Genomic DNA, 18,819 nt, shown 5'->3' with positions numbered 1-18,819 from the left:
TTTTGAAGCTCTATCGTTATTCCCCAATTGGGCCTGAAAAGTCCATGAAGACGCAAAATGGTTCAGGATCAGAGCCCAAAATTACTCCCCAATCCAATTTTATGGTAGATGGGCTCTTACGTGAATGTGGGTTACTTACCGTATTTTCTTAGCCCTACACGATGTCGTTTGGCATAAAACTAGTAACAGTTAAATCTCAACTGTTCGTTGTTTTAACAAAGCACCGATATACACAGAAAAGCAGTTGCAGCTATCGCATATAAGTATATAACCGCGCCCTCTAACAGATTCTCCTTCTAAACTCTCGCATGAAGACAGCTGAAATCCTACTTTCTTTTTCTTCATATATATATATATATATATATATATATATCATCATCATCATCATCATATTCTAGCTCTCAATAGCCCGCCTTATCCAAGAAATAAACCCAGTAAAACAAATCTAACAAACCCATCCAAGATCATCAGTTACGTGATTCCATGGCTCACGAAGAACAGCAAGAGCCTACAAAAATAGAAGAAGAGCAAGAACCTACAAAAGTAGAAGAAACGCAAGAGCCTACAAAAGTAGAAGAAAAGCAAGAGCCTGCAAAATTAGACGAAGAGAAAGAGCCTGCAAAAATAGAAGAAGAGCAAGAGCCAACAAAAAAAGAAGAAGAGCAAGAGCCTACAAAAATAGAAGAAGAGCAAGAGCCAACAAAAAAAGAAGAAGAGCAAGAGCCAACAAAAGAAGAAGAAGAGCAAGAGCCTACAAAAATAGAAGAAGAGCAAGAGCCAACAAAAGAAGAAGAAGAGCCTACAGAGGTCCAATACCCATTGGACTCATCAAACTCGTACGAGATTCTTGATGAAATTGGTAATGGTGTTAGCTCTGTTGTTTACAAGGCCAAATGCTTTGCCATGGACTCTACGGTGGTGGCAATCAAAGCCGTCTATCTTGATCGATCATGGTGGTGGCAACCAAAGGAAAAGCTTTTGTCCCACCCAAACATCCTCAACGCTCACTGTACCCTCCTAGTTAATCAACTCCTTTGGGTGGTGATGCCATTCATGTCCGCCGGTTCTTTACAATCCATAATATCTTCTTCCTTCCCACATGGCCTATCCGAGCCATGCATCGCCATAATTCTCAAAGAAACTCTAAGCGCCTTGTCCTATCTTCACAAAGAAGGAGAGTTTCACAAAGGCATCAAGCCCAGTAACATCCTCATCGACTCAAATGGGTCCGTGAAGCTCACAGACCACTTTGGAATGTCGTCATCGTCCAATGCTGCGGCCACCCCTTATTGGATGGCCCCAGAGTTATTGAACTCGCAAATTGGTTACGGAGTAAAGGTTGATATATGGGCCTTTGGGATCACTGCATTGGAATTGGCCTACGGACGCCCTCCACTGTCAAATGGGCCCAAGAATGAGAAGCACGAGCAGTTCTCCAAGGCTTTCAAAGACATGGTGGCTTCTTGTCTCAATCAAGACCCACCAAAGAGGCCCTCGGCAGAGGCATTGTTGAACCATTCGTTCTTCGAGAATTGCGGGGGTTCGGATTTTCTTGTAGAGAATGTGTTGCAGGGGCTGCCTAGTGTGGAAGAAAGGTTTAACGAAAGCAAGAATGGCGATGGTGATGATGAGGGTGGTGACTCATCAGCGAGGCAGAGTGTAAAAGAGACAAGGACGATCAGTGGGTGGAGTTTCAATGAGGAAAGGTTTGAACTCGACCCAGTCTTCCAAACCGAGTCCACCGACGATTCAGTTGTGAAACAAGTTAAGAGGTTGTTTGGCGATGATGGTGAAACTGTAATCATTGAAGACAAGACAGGTCGTAAGACGCCTTGGAAGTGCAAATGGCAGCGGTTGAATTAGAAATTAAGGACAATTAATTAGGCATTGGGTATTTCTAATAAGAGAGCTGAAATTTTTTCTTTCTTTCTTTTGGAACAACTCTGTTTTAGTATGGAGTGAGATAATTTGCTTTATACATGAATGGCCTTATTGTCTCTGTGGTGTCACAATCGAGAGTTGCAATGCATTGCATATATGGTAATAGCTTTTCTTGTACGTGGTGATCATTTGATTCTAATAAAAGAAAGTTTCCGTTTTTCAGTTCTCTTCATATTAATTTCTGGTGTTTGATAGTAATGGTCATGATGCCGATTGAAGAACAATATTTTGCATTGAAGTGTTTTAACTTCAATGATTAATTAAACATTAATAAATGTCAATATTTGGTACGGTGGCCTGAAAAAAGAAGAATATATAGAGTAGAAGATAATTGCATTGAGTGAGGAATCATGAGAAGAGTACCAGAGGGATAGTAGTAACACCTAGCTAGGCATATATATATAGAGAGAGAGAAACTGAGACAAGCTAGCTAGCATGGATGATGGATTTGAGGTACTTTGTAGAGATAGAGCTCGAGTAATCATAGTCATAGTTGATCTGACTTTAAGATATGAAACCTCAGGGGATCAGTGGAGCATTTTTCTTTCCTAAATTAGCATATGTTTGTCAAATTTGTGATCATTCTATATATTGCACCTAACATGATGTTCCAGTTGCTGGTTAGCTTCTCCACGACTTGTTGGGATAATGACAGTTGAGGGATTTTCACTTGTTGATATGGCATCGGCTGACAGAATCAGAGCCCAATTTTATGATGGATGGGCTCTTATGTGAATATGGGCCTCTCTCTCCGCTCAAAATATATAACCGCGCCCTCTTTAGAGTTTCTCCTTCTCAACTCTCACAAGAAATCCCCTCAAATCCTACTTTCTTTTTCCTCATCCCTTTCAGTTTTCATATATCATCGATCGTCTTGCTCTCATTAGCCCGCCTTATCCAAGAATTAAACCCAGCAAAACAAATCTAACAAACCCATCCAAGATCAGTAGGCGATTCCATGGCTCACGAAAAAGAAGAGCCTAAAGAGGTACTCCAATACCCATTGGACTCAAAATCGTACGAGATTCTTGATGAAGTTGGTAGTGGTGCTAGCTCTGTTGTTTACAAGGCCATATGCATGCCCATGTACCCCATGGTGGTGGCAATCAAAGCCGTCGATCCTGGTCAATCATTCTGGTTGCACTGGCTATTATCAAAGCCAATATCGCTTTTGTCCCACTCCCACCCAAACATCCTCAACCCTCTCTGTTCCTTCACAGTTGATGATCGCCTTTGGGTGGTGATGCCATTCATGTCCGCCGGTTCTTTACAATCCATAATGTCTTCTTCTTTCCCAGACGGCTTCTCCGAGCCATGCATCGCAGTAATTCTCAAAGAAATTCTAAGCGCCCTGTCCTATCTTGACAAGAAGGCAGACGTTCACAAATACATCAAGCCCCGTAACATCCTCATTGACTCAAATGGGTCCGTGAAGCTTGCAGATTTTGAAATGCCCTCAATATCCGATATATCAAGAACGTCTTATTGGGTGGCGCCGGAGGCAAGAAACTTGCAAATTAATGGTTACGTCTTAAAGGCTGATATATGGTCCTTTGGAATCACTGCGTTAGAATTGGCCCACGGACGCCCTCCTTTGTCTCATCATGATCACCTCCCTCCTTCAAAGCACAAGAATTTCTCCAAGGCTTTCAAAGACATGGTGGCTTCGTGTCTCCATCAAGATCCATCAAAGAGGCCCTCGGCAGAGACATTGTCGAACCATTCCTTCTTCGAGAATTGCGGTGGTTTGGATTTTCTTGTAGAGAATGTCTTGCAGGGGCTGCCTAGTGTTGAAGAAAGGTTCAAGGAAAGCAAGATTATTAAGCATGAGGGTGGTGACTCATCAGCGAGGCAGTGTATAAAAGAGACAAGGATGATCAGTGGGTGGAGTTTCAACGAGGAAAGGTTTGAAATCGACCCAGTCTTCCAAACCGAGTCCACCGACGACGATTCAAGGGTGAAACTATAATTAATTGAAGACATGGGATGGGAGGTAAGTCGGATGATTGAAGAAGGAGGACATTTAGCATTTGTATATTTCTTTCTTCCAATAAGAGAGAGCTGAAAATTTTCTGTAATTTTCTTGGTAAAACACTACTGTTGCCTTTGTATGGAGTTGGATAATGTGCTTCTTAATTTGTATATGAATTAGGATAGAGAGATCATTTGATTCTAATAAAACATGTTGCCGTGATTTCAGGTGTTTGATAGTAATAATGATGGTGCCGATTGAAGAACAATATTTAGCATTGCACTACTGTTTTAATTATATGGCAGTCTCTGTTTCCCCTGAGGGTCTGATATCATAATAAGCTTTTGCATATATACAGTAAACTTGATTTGGTGGCATGATAATTGTATAATCCTTAATTAGCTTCTTCTTCCATTCCCCCATTTCCTCTTTTTGTGCAGTAGTGATGGAGCACGAAGAAAAATATTTATCCACATATGTTGCAAAAATTCCAACATCTTATATCTACCAAATGTGCTCATGTCGACCACTTCTGCACCCGAAGAAAAATATAAAACTAAAAAGTTATTTTAGATGAGGTTTGTGGGAAAGGGGTGGCCTACGCAGAGGCTCCACCCTAGCCCATGGGGTATATTTATATTATTATTAATATTTTTTTTGTTTTATTAAGAGCGACATATGTCATCATTTTATTAATATTAACGTAACATACTAACGGAATCTCTGTGGGTACTAAATTGTTATTTTGGCCTCTGAATTATATTTTATACTGCAGGAGCGATTTGTAATTTAGGCTAACCATATAAACTAATTTTTTATTTGTTCATTTTTTTCTGAATTTATAAGGGTATTTTTTTCTTATTAAAAAAAGTTAGGGTCTTTTTTTTTGCTAGCATTTGAGGGATTTTAGCAATTTTAGCCAAACAGTCAAACCCATTTAACCGAATCATATCTTGCAACTTATCGAACTAGCAATTGAATTCAATAATCACATTGACCTAAGGGTGAGGCTAAAGAAACAACTGCTACAAAACCATCTACCAAAATTTAATAATGGACACTGTTGGACCAGGGTCCGGCACAGGAGAAAGCCCACCGAACCCAAAGAGTCCCATGCAAGAACAGGCCCAGCCCACATACGACCCGAAAGCCCAATCCCCGGCATAAACGACCTTGCGGATTGGAGATGTGAAGACCCGTGGTCCCAGATCGTCGATCGTGGCACAATCTGCGAGGCTCGTACGCCTGGTCGCCGGGTTCGTGCTTCGATAGCGAGCCCTGATGCCTTCGCCAAAAATTAAGCCACACATGATCTCTACAAAGAGGATTCGTCGAGAAAGGTTCAGCGCAACCATACCGAAGTCAAGCGAACCGCTCTGTCGGTCAGTCCCCAATCCCCAAGCGACAAGTGTCGATCTCCGAAGCTGTTGTGGTGCGAAACTCGAGGAAAGGAAGTATAAATGCTGAAAATCTGTAAATGGAGGGAGAGATCTAATTTTTCCAAAAAAAATTGTAAGAGAGAAACGAGAATAGTAATAAAAAAGAGAAGATTTTTCCCTGAAGTTTTAAGGATTCAATTTCATGTGTTTTCCGGTAGGAATTAAGTGAGTGGCCGGCAAACTGTGAGAACAGACACGATCAGTCAAATTTTTTCAAGTGAATTCTTTCATCTTCTCTTAAACCCATTAATTAACGCAACCATATACTACAACCGGTAGAACTAGCAATTGAAGTCAACATTTCACATTTCCCTAAAGGTGAGTCAAAGTAACTATAACTATTGTCTTTCTTCTATTTTCCTTTCTGGGACCAAGTAACCAGGTTATTAGTTGAACCATATGAATTATCAGGAATAGCAACAGCTTAAAGGTTTATGTACTCAACTTAGTGCTCGCAACTCTAAAGGTATACATAGCAGGTCAGTGTCCATGAAGGCCAAAGTTTAGGCCATGGTGAGATCTCTCATATATCATGCATGCAACAGGCTAGGAGACTACACAAACAATAGATACATTGACTGAATAAAAACTTGCTGGATTAACATTAAACATAAAAGGTAGCACAACCATCAATTTCGAAGATAGACAGGCCCTTTCTAACAACATTTTCTTGTATATGTCAAAACTATATGTACCTTGGCAAGAAAAGAAAAGTTCAAAAATCGATAACCGCCTAGGGAGGGGCAATTAGTGGTTTTAGGGGTAAGGAAAAGCGGTTAATAACCGCTAACCTCCCACCCTTAATATATAATAATATAAATATATATTTTATATTTAAAATATAACATCAAAATGACGCCCTTTTGGTGTTTTTCTCCAAAATGGCGTCATTTTGGAGGAAAACAAGCACTCACTCACTCAGCCTGATTTATACAGATTAAGGTTTCATCATATTCTCTTAGTCTCAGACTCTCTCTGATCACTACTCAAGTCTCATGCGGCGCCGTCCCTCTCTCTCGGACTCTCTGTATCTCCTCTTTCTCGTCACCTCTGTCTCTCCTCTCTCTCTCTCTCTCTTTGTCTCACAGGCTAAATGGCTGATGATTATGATCCGGTGAGTTTTTGTCTATTTATTTTTTAATTTATAGTCTGCCTGCTTGTAGTTGTTGAGAAAATAAGGAAAAAACTCACAGATTATTATAATTGTGGTTATAAAACCGCCAGTTATTGATTTTAGTAACTGCTAATGGCCAGTTATAAAATAATCGCTAACCATCTAAGTGGAGCGGTTGTGGTTATTAAAATTCAATAACCGCCTTATACGGTTGCGGCTAATGGCTATAACCCCAACTGCTTGTACAGCGCTAGCTGAAAGTTCATCAGCCATATAAATAAGCATGAACCTATTCAACAAAAAAATTTTAGAAAACTATGATTTATACCTTGTGGAACAAGTGCTGGCTCCCTTCCACATATTCAGAACCTAACTCCAATTACCATGTAAGTACTATCCTGTTAGGCATATTACGCTGTTCTTGCTGGTAATTAATCATTGTATAGTCAATTAGCACCAATACTGCACAAAATCCAAATGCTGAAAAGGAAAACAAAGTAAACATTGAAAATAAACACTCATAAGTGAATTTAACTACGGTTCTGGCATCCATTTTTCTGACACGATTTTAGCACGGAAAAATCCTGCAAACCACCCTAATTATACTACTAGGAAGGGTGCAAGCCGTACATGTCTGTTCTCGTATTATTCATTTGGTTAACTTCTCCGCGACTTGTTGGGATAATGAGAGTTGAGGGATTTGCATTTTGCAACCATGAAAGGGTGTTGCATTTTTATTTAGGGATAAATGCAAAATTAGCCATCGTGGCTGGCCTAATTTACAAATCACTCCCTGTGGTATAAAAAATTATTTATAGATTTCTAGGGTAGGCCAAAATAACATTTTACTCCATGAACTCATTTTATGTTAATGACTTAATGAAAACCGTTTTATTGCCACGTCACATCCAATAAAAATGCAACACTTTTTTTTTTTTTTAAATGACAGGTAACCTTTTCCATGTCATCCTGAGGTGCAAGCACACACTCTCCACGTCAATTCTATGGTAAATAAACCTAAGCCCTATAAACTTCTAACATTTAAAGTTTCAAATAAAGATATTACTCCAAAAATGATATATGATGTTCACCATTGTGCCTACTAGTGAACAGCACAATTGTGCTTGCCATTGGACAGTGAATTTTTTTTTTTTTTTTAATTTTTAAATCTTTGGGGGCGCCAAAGACCAACGTGGCTCCACCACTGCTTGCCATAGAACAAAAACAAAAACAAAAAAAAAGGACACAGAGAGAGAGGGAGAGATTGTTTCTAAAGCCTATAAACAATTTTCGAATAGGCTTCAATGCCCAAAAACAAATCCAAATTTTCATAGAAAGACTGCCCAAAAACACACTACTCTAAAAACGCAGATGCCCAAAAATCTCAGAGTAACTCAAAGATCAAATATGCCAAAAATCTTAAAACCGGAAGTAAAACAGCTCTTAAGCAAGGTGGCTTACCATCATAATGTTTCTAGCGATTCTCTGGCGGCGATTTCAGTCGTGCTACAAAACCCAACAGCTCGCCTGGAGATGGACCATGAATCGGTGGGGAAGATAAAAACGACGACGGCACAAGTGGGGATATAGAGGGATTATGTTTATTTAATTTGACATGGAGAGTGTGCTGGCGCCTCAAGATGACATGGAAAAGCTTACCTGTCATTTTTTAAAATCAGAAATAAAAAAACATGTGTCACATTTTTATTGGATGTGACGTGGCAATGAAACGGTTTCCGTTAAGTCATTTAACGGAAAATGAGTTTAGAGAGTAAAATATTATTTTGATTTACCCTAGGGACCTATAAATTGTTTTTTATACCACATAAAATAATTTGTAAATTAGACCAACTAGATAGACCAATTTTATATTTATCCCTTTTATTTACTTGTTGATCGATATGGCCTTGGCTGAGCCCAATTTTATGATGGATAGGCTCTTATGTGAATATGGGCCTCTCTCTCTCTCTCGGGTCAAAATATATAACCGCACTCTTACCTTCTTTTTCCTCATCCTTTTCTTCATAACACACACACACACATGCATATATATATATATATATATATACATATATATATATATATATATGATTCATCGTCTTGCTCTCATTAGCCGGCCTTATCCAAGAATTAAACCCAGCAAAACAACTCTAGCAAACCCATCCAAGATCAGTAGGCGATTCCATGGCTCACAAAGAAGAGCATAAAGTGGTACTCCAATACCCATTGGACGCAAACTCGTACAAGATTCTTGATGAAGTTGGTAGTGGTTCTAACTCTGTTGTTTACAAGGCCATATGCGAGCCCATGAACATGGTGGTGGCAATCAAATCCATCAATCCTGTCAATCAGGGTCGTGGTACCGCCACTCAGTGACAATCCCAATATCGTTTTTGACCCATTTCTCCCACCCAAACGTCCTCAACCCCCTCTGTTCTTTCATGGTTGATGATCGCCTTTGGGTGGTGATGCCATTCATGTCCGCTGGTTCTTTACAATCCATAATGACTTCTTCTTTCCCAAACGGCTTCTCCGAGCCATGCATCGCCATAATTCTTAAAGAAATTCTAAGCGCCGTGTCCTATCTTTACAATGAAGTAGACATTCAAATGTACATCAAGGCCAGTAACATCCTCATTGACTCAAATGGGTCCGTGAAGCTTGCAGATTTAGGAAGGCCCTCAATGTCCGATGAATCAAGAACGTCTTATTGGATGGCGCCGGAGATAAGAAACGAAGACGAAGATGATTGCTCCTTCACGTTTCATATATGGTCCTTTGGAATCACTGCGTTAGAATTGTCCCACGGAAGCCCTCCTTTGTCTCATCATGATCACCTCCCTCATTCAAAGCACAAGAATTTCTCCAAGGCTTTCAAACACATGGTGGCTTCGTGTCTCCATCAAGATCCATCAATGAGGCCCTCGGCAGAGACAATATTGAAGCATTCCTTCTTCAAGAATTGCGGGGGTTTGGATTTTCTTGTAGAGAATGTGTTGCAGGGGCTGCCTAGTGTTGAAGAAAGGTTCAAGAAAAGCAAGATTGCTAAGCATGGCGATGATGATGATGATGAGGGTGGTGACTCATCAGCGAGGCAGAGTGTAAAAGAGACAAGGATGATAAGTGGGTGGAGCTTCAACGAGGAAAGGTTTGAACTCGACCCAATCTTCCAAACCGAGTCCACCGACGACGATTCAGTTGTGAAACAAGCCAAGAGGTTGTTTGGCGGTGAAGGTGAAACTGTGATACAAGTTAAGAAGAAAAGGCGGCGCCGATGGCAGCGGTGATGAATGAATTAGAAGGACATTTAATTAGCAATGTGTATTTCTTTTCTAACAAGAGAAAGCTGAAAATTTTCTTTCTAGTACAACTCTGTTGCATGCCTTCGTATGGACTATGGAGGGAGATAATTTTTGTCTATCTGGTGTTACAATAGAGATAGCTGCATTGTAATAGTCTTGTAGTTGTGGTGATCGATCATTTGATTCTAATAAAACAAGTTTCCATTTCCCACTTCTCAGGCTTCAGCTTTCTGGTGTTTGATAGAAGAACAATATTTTGCTAATTGGAGTTTTTTAACATCAATGATTAATTAAGGAAATTGACATTAATAAATGTCAATATTTGGTGGCCTGAAAAAAGAAGAATATGTTTGACAGAACTTTTTGTAATTATTAAAATTTACAATTATCTAACTTGTTCAAAGCTAGTCCCTCCAATATAAATTAAGTACACGATAATTGCATTGAGGGAGGAATCATGAGAAGAGTAGACGTACGTTTACACTGAAGCAAAAAAATGGAGTACCAGAGGGATGATAGTAACACTTAGCTAGGAATAGAGACTGAGACAATTAGCTAGCTAGAGTGGATATGAGCTACTTTAAAGTGATAGAGCTCGAGTAATCCTAGTCAAAATTGATCTTACTTTTAAGATATGGAACCTCATTAAAGTACCTTCTACCCAATTCTAACAATTCCATCTTTTAATATATATCTTTTTTCACTCATTTATTTCTAAAGAATAAGCTCTTAAACCAACCAAAATAAAAAATAAAAAAGAGTTCATCTTGAATAACTGCATAAATGAATACAGAGAAAAGCTCAAAACATATATAAGTATATAACCGCGCGCTCAAGCAGTTTCTCCTTCTCAACTCTCACAAGAAAACCACTAACATCCCTCCTTTCTTTTCATAACATATATATATATCATCGTCTTGCTCTCATTAGCCCGCCATATGCAACAATAAAACCCAGTAAAACAAATCTAACAAACCCATCCAAGATCAACGTGGTTAGTTTCATGGCTCACGAAGAAGAAGAGCCTAAAAAGATTCCTGATGAAGATGGAGATCACGTTGTTTACAAGGCCATATGCTTGCCCATGAACTCCATGGTCATGGCAATCAAAGCCACCGATCTTGATCAATCACGGCCGGATTTGGAAAATGTTGGACCCAAAAACGCTAACCTTTGGGTGGTGACGCCAATTAATTCCGCTGGTTCTTTACAATCCATAATATCGTCTTCTTTCCCAGACGGCTTATCCGAGCCATGCATTGCAATTGTTCTCAAACAAACTCTAAGTGCCTTGTCCAATTTTCACAGCCAAGATTTCCTTCACGGAGACATCAAGGCAAGTAACATCCTGATTGACTCAAATGGGTCCGTCAAGCTTGCATCATCCTCTTTGATGCTCACTCATGACGTTGCGGGCGCGCCTTATTGGATGGCACCGGAGGTAATTAACTCGCAAAATAATGGTAATTACAGCTTGAAGGTTGATATGTGGTCCTTTGGAATCACTGCGTTAGAATTGGCCCGCGGACGCCCTCCTTTGTCTCGCCTCCCTCCTTCAAATCACAACAACTTCTCCGAGGCTTTCAAAGACATGGTGGCTTCTTGCCTCCATCAAGACCCATCAAAGAGGCCCTCCGCAGAGACATTGTTGAAGCATTCCTTCTTCGAGAATTGCAGGGGTTCGGATTTTCTTGTTAAGAATGTCTTGCAGGGGTTGCCGCCTAGTGACGACTCAGCTATGGTGGAGGGTCTGGTGGCGTTGAGGAGGGGCTTGGGTGAGCAAAGGGAAACGGTGAGCAATCTGATTGATTTGGAGATGGGGAGGGAGCAGAAGATGCCTAGTGACTCAGCTAGAAGGATTATCAGTGGGTGGAACTTCAACGAGGAAAGGTTTGAACTCGACCCAGTCTTCCAAACCGAGTCCACTACAATAATTGAAGACAAGAGAGGTGAGTTGGGTGAGACAGGCGAGTTAATTGATCATAGTGATCAGGCTGAGGAAGCGATGATGGAGGATCTGGATCTGGATGACTTGAAGCTTAGCTTGTATCTGCAAATGGTAAGAGTGGAGAATCTGATTTTTCAGTTACGTGAGAAGGAGGAGAAGGCTAAGGTTATAGAGAGGCAGAGGGTTGAGTTGGAGTACGAGAAAGAGTGGAACTTAAAGAAGTTGGAGATGGATTTGGAAGATCTCTAGCTGATTGATCAAGCATTGTGTATTTCTAATAAGAGAAAGCTAAATCATGTGCTTTGTATAGCCTTGTGGTGATCATTTGATTCTAATAAAAATTTGTGTCTTTCTTTTGGTGCAAAAATGTTGCTTTTACATGCCTGTGGTGGATATATAATTTTCAATTATGACTGGTTTTGAAGTTCTTTTATATTTGTTTTGATCATGCATATATAGTCATTGATCTAATTCCTTTAATATATGAAACTTCCATGTCACTGTGAAATTAAACTGGTTTTGTTGCTAGTGTAATATTAAAGGTGGCTTTTGTTGTTAATGCTTACGGTTGAGATTTAGATTCTATACTTGTTTTTGTTTTCCCCCATTAATTCTATTTTCTTAATCAATTCTAAGCCCACCACAGGTCAGGGTGGGTCGTGGCCCCTACAAACTCCTACAAAAAAAAAAAAAAAGTTACTTCATAAGGAAAAATTTGAACTTATTGGTCAACGGCCCTCACATCCCGCCCCTAGCCTCTTGTATTTACTTTGAGTAATGCTAACTTACTCCCACCGTTTTACACCCATTTTTTTACACTTATACGTGGCTTTTCAAATCATCAATAGATTAAAAAAAATATAATAAAATCCATCTCATATTTAATGATGGTTTTTGTTGGAGAGAGAAACACTAAAGGAGTCTAGCAAGAGTAAGTTAATATACATACTAGAACACCACTTCTAGCCCAAAAACCTAAGCTAATAATAGGCTTGGGTTCAATGCATGTACAACAAATCTCTCCTCACTTGTGAATCTTTTTCACATTACCAAACTCTCCCTCATACAAGAGTGTCACACGGAATTTCATTCTTTCATAAAACCCTTATCTCTCTTGTTTTAGAGAGAGAAGCTCTGGAAAACCCTAGGGTTCTTTCCCAGCCACCTCCCTAGTGAGGCCCTCTCCTCCGCCTTGTGCGGCCCTTCCGGGGAGGAGGAAAAGGCATTTTCCTCTCTCTCTCCCCCCTCTCCTCCGTTTTTCTCTTGTTTCCTTGCCAGTTTGTTTGGGTTTTCTGTATTTTTTGTCGTTTTCTTGTGCAACAGCGTCGCCCGTCGCCATTCCTCACTATCGTCACCGATCAGCCACACCTTCCGCCGACCACACAGCGTCGTCCAGCCCATCGTCCCCTGTCCTCGCTGCTCAGCCCATCGTCATCAGCCACGCCTTCAACTGACCATATAGATCGGGTTTCAAAAAAACCCGATCTACTCACCCATGTTGTTGTTTTACCGTTGTTTTCTTGTATTGTATTTTCTTTTTGTTTGGTTGTATTGTTTTTCATATTTCCTGTGGGTAACAATCTCTTTGTCTAGATGTGGATCGATCTTGTGGGAGAGTTTTTTGTTTCCGGTGGTCGTCCTTCAACAACTCCTTTACGATTTTCTGCAATGCTATCTCTACAACAATTATTTAACCGTGACTATTGCCTTTACTGCATAGAACTCTTCACTGAGTTATTTTGCTTATCTGCACTGCCTTGTGTGGCCCTTCAATAGGCTTGGCTTGTTTATGGTTTCTCTTGAACCGTGAATAAAACCATTGCTTACTATTTGGTCTTTTTGGACTTTTTCTTGTATCTTCCTCTGTATTTGTGCTGCAGTTTTCGTTTGGGCTTTATTGTTAGAGTGCCCACCTTTTTGTTGTTGTTTGATCCCATGTAACCCAGTTTCCCTTATTTGATTAGGCAAAAAAAAAACAAGTGTCACACGTTCTTCAAGAGAAACGACGCTTTTTAGGCTCTAATACCAATTGTTGGGAAGAGAAATACCAGGAGAGTCAAACAAGGGTAAATTACTATTTTTCTTTACACTTTAACAATGTGGTGGGACACAAACCTCACAAGTGCACGTACAACCGTTTCAAAAACCACCTATGAGTATTGTGAAAAAATTGTGTAAAGAAATGGAAATCAATATAGCATTACGCCCTCTCTCCTAAAAACCTTTTTCCATTCAATTTTCTCTCATACACTATACTAATTCGAACATCATAGTTATTTCTCGCCGGCTGACTCGTGTAAGCTCTTTTGCTAATTTCTTACTGCTTTGCATAAATTTTTGATTCGTACCTCAGCACACGGTCAACTAGGGATCGATGTACACGAATGACGGTTTTTAATCAATAATAATCAAACTTTTATTAGTTCTGGCGACATTTTTTAAAAAGAAAAATGCTAGTACCCATGCTTGCTTTTAAGAGAAAAATGTTCTTTTTGGAGCGCTTTCATGCATCGTCTTCCGCTCAAAGCATATAACCACACGCGCTCTGTCTAAACAGTTTCTCCTTTTCAACTCTCACAAGAAAACTGCTAAAGAAAATCCCTACTTTCTTTTTCCTCATTCTTTTCATCTTTTCATAACAGTTTCTTTTCAACGAAGAATCAAACCAATGCAGTAAAACAAATCCAAGTTCAGGTGATTAGTTTCATGCATGGCTCACGAAGAAGAAGAAGATCAGAATGAAAAGGCCCAAACCCCATCGGCCACAACCTTCTCCAAGTCCAAGACGTACATCTTTCTTGATGAAATTGGTATCGGTTTTACCGGTGTTGTGTACAAGGTAATGTGCTTTCCAAAGAACTCCATGTTGGTGGCAATGAAAGCCGTGGATCTTGATCGATCCCGGCCGGCGCATATAGTAAATGTTGAACGTCAAGTCCGGACCATGTCCTTTCTTTCCCACCCAAACATCCTCACCCCTTACTGTGACTCCTTCACACATGTTACCGGACGTCACCTTTTGGTGGCGATGCCATTAATGTCCTCTGGTTCTGTAGGATCCATAATATCTTCTTCTTTCCCACACGGCTTATCCGAGCCATGCATCGCCATACTTCTCAAACAAACCCTCACCGGCTTGTCTTTTCTTCACAGCCAAGGACTCCTTCACAGAGACATCAACCCCCGTAAAATCCTCATTGACTCAGATGGATCCGTCAAGCTTGCGTCATCCTCTTTGATGTTCACTGATGCTCCGGGCACTAATGGTATGCCACCGGCGCAAAAATATGGTTACGGCTTGAAGTTTGATATCTGGTGCTTTGGAGTCACTGCATTAGAATTGGCCCACGGATCCGGACGCTCTTCTTCAAAGCTCAAGAAGTTATCCAAGGCTTTCAATGACATGGTGGCTTCGTGTCTCCATCAAGATCCATCAAAGAGGCCCTCGGCAGAGACATTGTTGAAGCATTCCTTCTTCAAGAATTGCAAGGGTTCGGATTTTCTTGTAAAGAATGTCTTGCAGGGGCTGCCTAGTCTTGAACAAATTTTCAAGGAAAAGAAGGTTAAGGTAATTTCGCGGTTGACGACCAATAACAATGGCGCTGAGGGTGGTGACTCATCAGTTGTGAAAAAATTTCGGTTTGGCGATGAATCTATATTAACTGAAGTCACGTTGGAGCGTCTGGTGGCGTTGAAGAGGAGATTGGATGAGCGATGGTCAACGGTGAGCACTATGATTGTTCAGTGGCTTGGGGAGGAAGGTGGGGAGGTGAGCAATGAGGAGCAGATGGCTCAGGTTATTGAGAGGCAGAGGGTTGAGTTGGAGAATGAGAGAAAGAGGACGTTGGAGTTGGAGATGGAGTTAAATTTACTCGAGCGCCAAATTTCTGGTTCATATGCCAGTTGTAGTGGCCGACGCTAATTAATTATAATTCTGCTGATTGAAGATTGTTTCAGTTCAAAATTTTAATCTCGTTTTTTGTTTCAGTTTATTAAAATTTACAATTATCTAACTTTGGTCAAGACTAGTCCCTCTAATTAATATAAAGTACGACAAGATAATTGGATCGAGCGAGAAATCATGAGAAGTACATAAGATGATTACAGTACTAAAGCATACAAAATTAGAGAAGTTAGAGTACCCCGAACAAAGTTTTCCTTCAAACTTGGTTAGATGAATTTCCTTCAATCTAATCTATAAAAGTGACATATGTTCGTTGAACATGTGAAATGCACATATTTTTTTTAATAGCATAAATAAGGTTAGAATAAATTTTATTAAAAACTCATGTGCATCTCACATATTATTAAAAAAATAGACACATGTCATTTTTATGTGCAAATGGTAAGCGTGGAGAATCTAATTTTTCAGTTACGTGAGGAGGGGAGGAGATGGCTAAGGATATAGAGAGGCAGAAGGTTGAGTTGGAGTATGAGAAAGAGTGGAACCTAAAGAAGTTGGAGATGGATTTGGAAGATCTCTAGCTGATTGATCGAGCATTGTGTATTTCTAATAAGAGAAAGCTAAATCATGTGCTTAGTATAGCCTTGTGGTGATCATTTGATTCTAATAAAAATTTGTGTCTTTCTTTTGGTGCAAAAATGTTGCTTTTACATGTGTGGTGGGTATATAATTTTCAATTATGACTGGTTTTGAAGTTCTTTTATATTTGTTTCAATCATGCATATATAGTCATTGATCTCCCTCGGTGTTTCCACGTGGTTTTGTTGCCACGTAGCATTTGTTGTTAATGCTTATGGTTTAGATTTAGATTCTGATACTTGTTCTCTTTTCCCCATTAATTCTATTTTTTTTTAATCAATTATTTTCCATACATGGAAAATAATTGAACAATTCTAAGTCCACCACATGGCAAGCATCAATGGCGAAGCCACGTTAATTAAGGCCAGGGCGGGTCGTGCCTTGCCCTACAAACTCCTACAAAAAAAATAAATTACTTCATAATTAAGGAAAAATTTAAACTTATTGATCAACTGCCCTCGCATCTCACTACCCCTCTTGTTTTTACTTTGAGTAATGCAAACTTACTCCCACTTTTTTACGCTCATTTTTTCACATATATGTGGCTTTTAAAATCATCATTAAAGTAAAGTCTAATAAAGATTCATCTCATATTCAATGATGTTTTTTTTTTTTTTTTTTTTGAGAGAGAAACACCAATGGAGTCTAACAATAGTAAGTTGATATACATACTAAAACATCACTTCTAAACCAAAAGCCTCAGCTAATAATGGGCTTGGGTTCAATGCATGTACAGCAAATCTCCCCTCACTTTTGAGTCTTTTTCATATTGACCAAACTCTCCTCTCACTTGTGAGTCTTTTCCACGCTGACCAAACTCTCCCTCACACAAGAACGTCACACACAAGAACATCATGGGTACTCCTAGAGAAACAATGCTCTTTAGGCTCTGATACCAATTGTTGGAGAAAAAAATATCAAGAGAGTCAAACAAGAGTAAATTAATATACATATTATAACACTACTTTTAGTTCAAAACCTAAACTAATGGATACAAACCTCATAAGTGCAAGTACAACCGTTTTAAAAACTACATATGAGTGTGAAAAAATTATGTAAAGAAGTAAAAGTAAGTATAGCATTACAAACTCTCTCCTAAAAACCTTTTCCATTCAATTTTCTCTCATAAATTATACTAACTAATTTAAGCGTCATAGTTATTTTCGCTAACTCGCTCCATTAAGCTCTTTTGCTAATTATTTCTTATCTTTTTGCAGGCATTTTTTATTCATATATACCTCAGCCCACGGTCAACTAGGCATCTACACGTACGAATGACAGTTATTAATTAATAATAATCAAACTTTTATTAGTTTTGGCGACATTTTTAAAAAAGAAAAATGCTAGAACCCACGCTTGCTTTTAAGAGAAAAAATGTTCTTTTTGGAGCGCTTGCATGCATCGTCTTCCGCTCAAAGCATATAATTAACCACGCGCGCTAGCCGTGTCTTAACTGTTTCTCCTTTTCAACTCTCACAAGAAAACCGCTAAATAAAATCCCTACTTTATTTTTCCTCACTCTTTTCATCGAAGAATCAAACCCAGTCAAACAAATCCAAGATCAAGGTGTACGTTTAGTTTCATGGCTCGCGAAGAAGAATTTCTTGAAGAAGACCCATCGGACACAACCTTCCCCGAGTCGTACAAATTTCTTGATGAAATTGGTGTCGGTTGTACCGGTGTTGTGTACAAGGTAATATTGTGCTTGCCCAGGAACTCCATGTTGGTGGCAATCAAAGCCATTGATCTTGATCAATCCCCGGAGGATATAGAAAATGTTGAACGTCAAGTCCTGACCATGTCCTATTTCTTCCACCCAAACATCCTCACCCCTCACTATTTCTTCGAAAATGATGGACGTCGCATTTTCGTGGTGATGCCATTCATGTCCGCTGGTTCTGTACGATCCATAATATCTTCTTCTTTCCCACACGGCTTCTCCGAGCCATGCATCGCCATAATTCTCAAACAAACCCTCACCGGCTTGTCTTTTCTTCACAGCCAAGGACGCCTTCACAGAGACATCAAGCCCGGTAAAATCCTCATTGACTCAAATGGATCCGTTAAGCTTGCATCATCCTCTTTGATGTTCACTAATGCTCCGGGCACTTATGGTATGTCACCGTTGCAAAAATATGGTTACGGCTTGAAGTGTGATATCTGGTCCTTTGGAATCACTGCATTAGAATTGGCCCACGGATGCCCTCCTTTGTCTGATGATCACCTCCCTCCTTCAAACCTCAACAAGTTATCCAAGGCTTTCAATGACATGGTGGATTCGTGTCTCCATCGAGATCCAACAAAGAGGCCCTCGGCAAAGACATTGTTAAAGCATTCCTTCTTCAAGAAATGCAAGGGTTCGTCTTTTCTTATAAAGAATGTCTTGCGGGGGCTGCCTAGTGTTGAAGAAAGGTTCAAGGAAACCAAGATTAATCTACTTGCGCGGTTTACGACCAATAACAATAATGGCGATGATGATGCTGAGGGTAGTGAACTCGTTCCAGTGTACCCAACCGAGTCCACCGACGTGCAAAAAGTTTGGTTTGGCGGTGAATCCATA

At 39.8% G+C, this 18,819-nt stretch overlaps 5 protein-coding genes and 1 pseudogene across 5 annotated transcripts in view; all 6 read left to right on the top strand.

The window, feature by feature from the left end:
- Window positions 1-124: 124 nt before the first annotated feature.
- Window positions 125-1,863, top strand: LOC132178326 (serine/threonine-protein kinase BLUS1-like). The gene is made up of 2 exons (XM_059590774.1): window positions 125-140; window positions 791-1,863. The coding sequence occupies exons 1-2, from the start codon at window positions 125-127 to the stop codon at window positions 1,861-1,863; spliced, it is 1,089 nt and encodes a 362-aa protein (XP_059446757.1).
- Window positions 1,864-2,899: 1,036 nt separating this feature from the next.
- LOC132178325 (serine/threonine-protein kinase BLUS1-like) lies at window positions 2,900-3,910 on the top strand. The gene has a single exon (XM_059590773.1). It carries the CDS (start codon window positions 2,900-2,902, stop codon window positions 3,908-3,910), a length of 1,011 nt encoding a protein of 336 aa, XP_059446756.1.
- A 4,740-nt stretch (window positions 3,911-8,650) lies between these two features.
- LOC132178324 (serine/threonine-protein kinase BLUS1-like) lies at window positions 8,651-9,753 on the top strand (annotated as a pseudogene).
- Window positions 9,754-10,771: 1,018 nt separating this feature from the next.
- On the top strand, window positions 10,772-11,965 carry LOC132178323 (serine/threonine-protein kinase BLUS1-like). The gene has a single exon (XM_059590771.1). The coding sequence runs from the start codon at window positions 10,772-10,774 to the stop codon at window positions 11,963-11,965; it is 1,194 nt and encodes a 397-aa protein (XP_059446754.1).
- Window positions 11,966-14,426: 2,461 nt separating this feature from the next.
- LOC132178322 (serine/threonine-protein kinase BLUS1-like) lies at window positions 14,427-15,638 on the top strand. The gene has a single exon (XM_059590770.1). The coding sequence runs from the start codon at window positions 14,427-14,429 to the stop codon at window positions 15,636-15,638; it is 1,212 nt and encodes a 403-aa protein (XP_059446753.1).
- A 2,203-nt stretch (window positions 15,639-17,841) lies between these two features.
- Window positions 17,842-18,819, top strand: part of LOC132178321 (serine/threonine-protein kinase BLUS1-like) — a 1,386-nt gene continuing 408 nt past the window's right edge. The window contains exon 1 of the mRNA XM_059590769.1: window positions 17,842-18,808. Within this exon, the coding sequence (XP_059446752.1) occupies window positions 17,842-18,808 (967 nt within the window). The remainder of the gene's footprint in view (window positions 18,809-18,819) is intronic.

The sequence above is a fragment of the Corylus avellana genome, chromosome ca4 (genome assembly GCF_901000735.1).
Source record: "Corylus avellana chromosome ca4, CavTom2PMs-1.0".
Taxonomy (NCBI): domain Eukaryota; kingdom Viridiplantae; phylum Streptophyta; class Magnoliopsida; order Fagales; family Betulaceae; genus Corylus; species Corylus avellana.
The sequence above is the reverse complement of the archived record's forward strand: the minus strand, read 5'-3'. Positions and strand labels throughout refer to the sequence as shown.

Excerpts from the sequence above, each read along its gene's own strand:
- LOC132178323 (XM_059590771.1), top strand. The coding sequence starts at position 10,772 with ATGGCTCACGAAGAAGAAGAGCCTAAAAAGATTCCTGATGAAGATGGA.
- LOC132178325 (XM_059590773.1), top strand. The coding sequence starts at position 2,900 with ATGGCTCACGAAAAAGAAGAGCCTAAAGAGGTACTCCAATACCCATTG.
- LOC132178322 (XM_059590770.1), top strand. The coding sequence starts at position 14,427 with ATGGCTCACGAAGAAGAAGAAGATCAGAATGAAAAGGCCCAAACCCCA.